The sequence below is a fragment of the Miscanthus floridulus genome, chromosome 13 (assembly GCF_019320115.1).
Source record: "Miscanthus floridulus cultivar M001 chromosome 13, ASM1932011v1, whole genome shotgun sequence".
Taxonomy (NCBI): Eukaryota; Viridiplantae; Streptophyta; class Magnoliopsida; order Poales; family Poaceae; genus Miscanthus; species Miscanthus floridulus.
The window spans coordinates 82,254,524-82,262,479 of record NC_089592.1 but is presented as its reverse complement, the minus strand read 5'-3'; the positions used below and the strand labels follow the sequence as shown (position 1 = coordinate 82,262,479).

The 7,956-nt window shown below is 54.9% G+C and overlaps 1 protein-coding gene across 1 annotated transcript; it reads right to left on the bottom strand.

The window, feature by feature from the left end:
• Positions 1-688: 688 nt before the first annotated feature.
• Positions 689-6,879, bottom strand: LOC136500163 (uncharacterized). Its single transcript, XM_066495549.1, has 5 exons — positions 6,869-6,879; positions 2,461-2,561; positions 1,427-2,307; positions 1,046-1,316; positions 689-953 (listed from the first exon to the last, which is right to left on the bottom strand). Exons 1-5 carry the CDS (start codon positions 6,877-6,879, stop codon positions 820-822), a joined length of 1,398 nt encoding a protein of 465 aa, XP_066351646.1. The 3' UTR covers positions 689-819.
• Between the last annotated feature and the right edge of the window lie 1,077 nt (positions 6,880-7,956).

Sequence of the window (7,956 nt, the reverse complement as noted above, 5' to 3'; positions counted from 1 at the left end):
CTAGAGGAGGCCTGGAGGAGCCGCTCGACGCCGGTGTGCTCAACGTCGCCTCACTGGAAAGCTGCCACATGCGGTGCGATGTAGCTGTGCGAGGGACGTGGGGGAGGCGGCCAGTGGTGCGGGTGGCGCGGAGGATGTTGCTGGTGGACGCCTGGACGGTGGTGCGGGGGGCGATGGATGCCGCGAGCGCTCAGTGAGGACAGAGGAGTCGCGCGACTCGTGAGTCGCGACTGCGAGCGATAGAGTTGAGAGGGAGTGCGGCAGCCTCGGGGGGGTAGGGGGGCGGTGAAATGAAGTTAGGGTTGGCTGGGAGAGGCGAGGTGGGCTCTTAGCAGGCCTTGGTGGCCACCGGGCCGACATTATGCAATCGGATTAGGAGTGCAACAAGCAACATGAGGAATGGTGTGGTGTGGTTTTGTTTAGTTTTGTTTATTCAGTTCATGAGAAGGCTGAATACAATGGTGTGAATGCATTATTAAGCAGTAATATTCAGAGACAGCATGGCTCCCATAATGTGATGACTGATGAACATTTGTACAGATTTGCAAATTGCCTGGCCATGCTCCTCATTAAAATGTCCCCCTTTTGTGTTGATCCAGCATTTGGTTCTCTAGGACTGTATCACCTTGTGATTGATCAATAGAAGTTCTCTGTTTCTCAGAAAGAAAAGAGAGAATAATCACTCGTAAATCAAAGCAGTCTTGTGTCTTGACTGAACTTATACTTGCACCAAAATAGGCAATATAGGTATAGTTGCGAGCGAAAATCGTAGCAGCATTGCTATGCGACAGTCTGGCACGTATATATACACATGACATGCTAGAGGACCACGACTTTGCTGAGGATCCAGAGCACCAGAGTCATCTCGAAGACGAAGATGGTGTGGAGGAGGCCCCTGTCCAGCGTGAAGCCGAACAGGGTGATCCCGCCGCCGTTGTGTCGTAGGTACGTCACTGCATGCAGCACACAGCAAAAGCCAGCCTCTCAGTCTCACTCTGTGACTCCGTGGCAGGGGAAAAAAAACTCAGTAAAGTTGCATGCGTACCGAGTGCTTGTCTGCTCCTGTACGAGCACGGCGCTCCGGCCTCCGCCTGGGAGACGGCCGTTGTCGACGAGCCGGAGACGTGGGACGACGCGTCGACGTCGTCGCTGGCCGACGTTGTGGCCGGCGAGGACGATTTGCCATGGTGCATGGACGACTCCATGCTCATGTGCCACTGGCTGGCGATGGACACCATCCTCTGCGCCCTGTGCGTGATCCTGGCCGCGCCCAGCAGGCACATGAAGAAGCCGCTCAGCTGCACCGCCGAGCCGACCTGCACGCAACAACTCCACGCACGAGCGCGAGTCCTAGTAGTCTCGGGGGACAGTCTTAGAGTGATGAGGCCTTCGCCGTCGTGTGGTGTTGTGTGCCGTGCGTGCGTACCAGGAGGTCGCCGGTGTTGGAGAAGCTCTTGGCGTCCCTAGACGAGAGGGCGATGAGGAGCGCGCCGAGCTGGCTGACGGTGATGGTGACGAGGCAGCAGATGATGAACACCCTGTACCGGTGGCTGGTGGCAAGCAGCTGCGTGCGGATGCGGCGGTGCTCTGCGAAGATCTCGGCGGGGGCGGCGGCGGGGCGCGACTCCACGTCGAACATGCCGTAGATGCCCTCGAAGCGCAGGATCTGGAGCTCGCAGGTGAGGCGGAACAGCACGCACACCAGCAGGAACACCCCTGTCCGGTACACCCACGACGCCACCGTGGCGACCAGCGCCACCGCGCGCCACGGCAGCAGCAGCGGCGTGGCGAAGGGAAACACCGCCGCTGGCGGCTCCACCCTGACGGTGCAGAAGAAGAAGACGGCCTTGTGCGCGGCCTCCACGCAGAGCGACGGGAGCAGGAGCGCGGCCAGGGTGCGGAACGCGCGGTCCAGCTCCCGCGCGTACCCGCGCCGGACGAAGGCGGTGTCGTCGCGGAGCGCGCCGTCGAGGAACAGCAGCTGCCGCAGGCCGCCGAGGCGGCGGAAGAAGGCGGCCAGCGTGGCGAAGGAGATGACAGCGAGCCCCGTGGAGGGGGCCTGCGCCACGCGGTTGAAGGTGATGGCGGACGCGGAGTCCCGGGACAGCGCGGCGTCGGCGCGGAGCGACAGCGACACCGCGGCGGGCACCAGGAGCGCCAGCGCCACGAACGCCGCGTACGAGGCGGCGCGCCCTGCACGGGTGCTGTGGTCCAGCGCGCACCACTGCAGGAACACGCGGAAGCTGCGCAGCTCGTCGTGGATCACCGACTTGCACTGCGCGTACGCCGGGTTCAGCAGCACTCGTCCTCAGAGACCATTGCGCCACCGTACTACTAGACTAGATGCTTCGAGTCAGTTGATGAGAACGAAGCTGTCGAGCCGCAGGTATGGGATATATAGTCGAACATGTGGCGAAAGATGAGCAGAGTGGTGCCATCGTCCATGCCGTTCAAGTGTGCCTGAGGAGACGGGAGCCGGGAGGGGAAAGGAGAGGCGCCGGAGGGAAGGCCCGTGACAGTTCACAGGGGCGGCGAGCGAGGTCCATGGCTCGTAGCTGCCCCTGCGTATGATGCAGAAAAAGCAAGTGAAGACCAGGAAATCTTGTGAATGTGAAGTGAGGCGACCGAGCGAGAACGCAAAGTGTTGTGCTGACTCTCTTGGTCACTAACATCTCTTAAAACGCAGTGCTACCAATAAAACGAAAAAAAAACGGACTACAATCTAGGGGCCGTTTGGTATGGCTCCAGGGCAGCTCCGACTCCGGCTGGCACACTGACACGGAACACTGTAGCAGTACTGTAGCTCGGAGCTGTTTTTCTCTCCCCACCTTTTCCCTACGGCTACTGTTCACGGAGCCGGTGAAGCTCGATTTTTTGGCTTCTCTACAGTGTATGAACAGTGCAGGAGCCGAAGCATCCTGGAGCAGTACCAAACGGGGCCTTAATATCTCACAAAAGTTAGATTTAGCTCTAAGAATATGAGAAAAACCAAGAAAATTCACAAAACATCTAATTAATGTCTAAAAACATGTTTCGAAAATGTTCCACAACAAAGAAAACATAAGATGCAACAATGCAAAGGCACATGTTTTGAAAATGTTCCACCACAAAGAAAACATAAGATGCAACCATGCAACAAGCTTTGGAGTCTGGAGACATTTTATGTGGTTCAAAATCAATTTTTTTAGGATATGTCTAGGTGACATTAAGTTGTTTTTTACCTCTCCTGTCAACTGAATTTTTCCTATGCACTTACACCGTCTTCTAGCTAAATTTATATTGTCATATTGCTATATTTACAATGATTTATTCAGTGTAATTTATTAAACAGAATGATATAATTTTGGAATAACACAAATATATACCAAATTTTTTTAAAAAAATACATTTTTTTCTATGGCGAGAAGCGTGCATGATGAACTGCATGCGATGTGTCCTGGATCGGATATCCTGCGTGCACGCGCCTAGCCAGTAGGCATGGCGGCCGCTGCTCCACTTTTGCCACGTACTGCGCACGCACGGACGATGGATGCATACACCTAACAATGGCGGACGCATCGGACGACCTAGGCCATCGGCCGATGGCAACGAACGGTCAAAAAATCAGTTGATACAAGCTCCTAAATTAACCGGTTGATAGATAGCAATACTGATTTTGTCGGTGCAGAAAGTGACCAACACGTAAATATTTGTAGTTTTGCTGTACGTTGTGATCAGATGTGGCCTAGCACTCAATGACACAGGGTTTATACTGGTTCAGGCAACGTGCCCTACGTCCAGTTTGAGTCGGTCGGTGACTTTATTCTTAAGCATAGGTGCTTAAAGTTTGCTGTGGGGTTACAAACGGAAGGAAGTAAGATGGGTGGTGCAAGAGGTCCGGTCGAACTCCGGACCGAAGGGTCGAGAGTGATGAGAACTCATACGTGCGCTAAGTATTCGAGCGTGTGCTCTGTGTAGCTTTAGAGTGTCTAAAGCTAGCAGAGGGTGAATCGATCATTGGTTGTTTGAATCATTCGAATCCTCTCTTGGAGAGTTGTCGATGGATCGTTGTGTGTGTGAGTGAACTGATCGATTCTCCTTGTTGGAAGAGAGCACATCCCCTTTTATAGGTGAAGGGGACGGCCTTACAAGCGAGAGAGAGTGTACGTATGCTACTAAGTCTTGTTGCCCACGCCGTCGGGTACAAGATGGTTGTAGGCGCCCATAACATTATTAATGTCAGATGCATGTGAGATGTTCCGTCGTCTTCTTCTGGTATGGCAGATGCCGGCGTCTACCATACTATTGATGCCTAGAGGCATGTGGGGGTTTTACCGTGTTCGCTTAGTATGGGAATTGATGGCGCCCACAACACTGTAGGGCAAACGTCGGCGCCCACAACACTGTTTAGGTTCTGACGTGCCTGGAAGGTTGCAGGGGACCCTTCTGACATGTTCTGTCGGTACTGTCCTGCAGGTGTACAGGGTACGGTCCTTGGTATTGCTTTTGACTTGAGCATCCTACCTTACTTGCTTCGTTCGTTTCCATGGTTCTCACCAAGCGGGCGTCCCCGGTTGGTTGGTCCTAGTCGGCTCCGACTGCGCTAGTCGGAGAAGAGCTATAAGCAGAGGTTTGATGCATCCCCGGTCGAAGACGTGGGTCGAAGTCGGAAGCGAGTGTCGTTCCTCTTTGGCCAGGCCTTCCGGTCGGAGAGGCGGGCTGGAGTCGGAAGCGAGGCCTTCTGGTCGGAGAGGCGGGCCGGAGTCGGAAGTAAGGCCTTCCGATCAAAGACTGGATCACCCTTCTGGCCTGTCGTTAGGTTTTTGGGCCAGCCTAGGAGTTGCGCGTCGTTCGCAACATCGTCTACTGGGCCGAGCCTTTGCTGGGAAGTAGGTCCATGAGGGACCCTAGGTTTATGAATCCGACAGGAACCCCCGAGCCCTTGGGCGATTCGGGTAGAATCGTCTGGGGGAGTTTTATCTTGACAGCGGGTGCACGCGAGCGCACTCGTGGGTGTAGCCCCTGAGCCCCCGAGCGATTTGGGTAGAATCGTCTAGGGTTTTTTATGTTGCCAGCGGGGAATTTTTTGTTTCGATGGTGGGTGCGCGCGAGCGTACCCACGGGTGTAGCCCCCGAGCCCCGGGTGATTCGTGCAGAATCACCTGGGGGGTTTGTCAGTGGGCGTGAGTGTGTGCACCTTGGTGGGCGTAGCTTCCTCTTTCTAGTTTCTAACCCATCGTTTCTAGGAGTGTGGTCCCAGGCATTTGGTCGTGGCTGAGGGACTGGGCGAGATGGAGTTGCCAACCAAGGCATCGAGCGCGCCAAGGGATCAGACAAGATGGACTTATGGATCCAGGCGTTGGATGCAGCTGGGGGATCGGGTGAGTCAGAGTCGTGGATCTAGGCGTCGGGCACAGTTGGGGGATCGGGTGAGTCGGAGTCACGGATCCGGGCATCAGACGTGCCGAGGGATCGGATGAGTCGGAGTTGTAGATCTAGGTGCTGGGCGCAATGAGGGATCAGGCGAGTCAGAGTCGCGGATCCAAGTGTCGGACGGGGCGAGGGATTAGGCGAGTTAGAGTTGCTAACCAAGGCATTGGGCGCGCCAAGGGATTGGACAAGACGGACTCGTGGATCAAGGCGTCAGGCGCAATGAGGGATCACGTGAGTCAGAGTCATGGATCTAGGCGCTGGGCGCAGCCGAGGTTGTGTCGAGGTTTTTGGGTGTCCTAAGCCCTCGAGCCCCATTGGGCTTGGTAGGGGCCGTTTGAGTTTTCGTGCGTTACCCCGTCCGTGGTTTTTCACAACCAGAGGGGCAAAGCTAACGTTACTTGCCTCGATGGCTTGAGTGACGCGCTCAGTGAGCTCGCTAACGGGCACGTTCAAGTGAAATCTGGGTCCGTTGTTCATGACGAGGTCGGCATAGCCCTCATGTGGCATTCCACTACTCCTTAACCCGCGTCCCGGCAGATGCCTGGGTCAATCCGGAGAATGACCTAGGTGGCCCGCTAGCCTCCCCTCGATAGAGATTCTGTGGGCATGGCTCGAGGTTAGGATCGAATGAGAAGGTTGAGATGACCATGTCTGCTTCGGAGCAGACTAGGCAAGGGCCGCTTGGGGCTCATCTGCATTTTCTCCCCTGGCTCTGTTTGATGTTGGGCGGCCTTGAGCCCTTTGTGGGCTAGCCTTCGAACCCCGGTTGGTTGTTGCTCATGTTGAATGAAGCAACTGTCACTTCGTGACGCAACACGAAGCGTTGTGATGCATTTAACTACATATGTGATGCTTCGAATGTATGGGATGAATGAATGTGTGAATGCGTGTATGCATATATGAATGACAGCAGACGAATGAATGGTCATTTAAAGAAATAGTGGAGGTTGGTAATGTTACCTTGACGACTCGAGTGATGGGGTTTGAAGAGCTCCTATCGGATATGTCCGACCGGGATCCGTGCTCGTCGTTCGTGATGGAGTCGGCATGGCCCACATGGGGTATCCCTCTGCTCCATACCTGTCTCTTGGTGTTCACCTGAGCCATCCGATCGACTCAGGAAGCCTGTCGGTCTCTCCTAGGCAGAGATCCCGTAGTTGGGCCTTTCCAAGTCCCGCCTGGGAAGGCGAAGGGCCACCTACGCGCAGTTATGCCTGGTTTCTCACGCTCGGTGTGCGGTAGTGGTGGGCCATACCCAGGCCACATCCCATCTGACCAGGCATCGTTCCATTGGGTAGGGTGCATCCTATCGGTCAGGGCATGTCCTGTCGTATCCCATCCACATTGAATGAGGGAAGGGAGAAGATTTCTCACCCTAATCCTTTTGCCTTTCCTTAACTGTTGTGCCTCCTCCTTAAATAGGGGAAGGGTGAGGGCTTTCGTCCCATTCCTTCACCTATTCCCCATCTACCGCCTCTCCTCCTTCTTCCTTCTCACCAAGAGCGTTTGTGTGCCACAACGGTTCCTTAGTGAGAGAGAGGGTAAGTGAGGGGGTCACCGATCTATTCATGAATCCAGAGCGCAATGTCGAGCTGGAGGCCATCCGACGCGGTGCTGGCCGCCTCTACCGAGAATTGGCAGCTTCCGGCGAAGGAAGTGGCACACTGGATCCTGCATGGGCTCCTTGACGAGTGGGGCCTAGAGCTGCAACCCCTCAATCCGACTGGGGTGCTGCACGTCACCAGCTTCATCACCGTATATGAGGCCTTCTTCGGGAAGGAGCCGTATGTGGACTTTTTCTAGTGGATCTTCACCGGGCGGGCTTTGTCAGAGGGGAAGCCACTTGGGACCATGCCGATGGGGGGTTTTACGCTTGCAGCTGCTCAAGTCGACCAGTTCATAAAGTTTGATGAGATGTCAGAGACATCCTCTAGCCATGGCGGCCATACTACGGCAGGCAACATCCCTGTCCAGGAGCTACCCTATCTGTATGGGAAAGTCTAGAGCTCCATGTTCTTTTGCTGAGCATCTATGGGTGTGATGCCCTTGAGGTACCCGTTGCACTCGCCAAAGTCGAGGGAGCGGAACCAGGTGGCGCCCTTGCGGTGGTGGTTATGTCTGGTGGCAGTAAATGCTCTTCGATGATGCTCATGAACTTATGAACTTGTTGCGGTACCTGGTGCCTGCCGTTGGAAGACACCTGGACCTAGACTTTGCTGCTATCAAGAAGACATCACCTAGCATGCGGATGGAGTGGAGGTCGGGTCAAAAGCTCCGTCCGAGCCGAGCGTTGCCTCGTCGAAGGGCGAGTAGCCTTTATCCTCGTCGGTTGTGTCGTCAGCCGATGCCACCGGGTGGCCACAGTAGAAGTAGCCAGCAGATGTAATAGTTTAAGTCCATGGGGGAGCCCCCGTGTGAACAATTATATTGATGAATACATCAATTTTTGTTTTGTGATGAACTACTTCGTTTAGGGAAGCTTGTCCCGTCCATTCCTTAGCATAGCTTTGTTTTTTTCTTTCTTTTTTGCACCTACCCATTCGT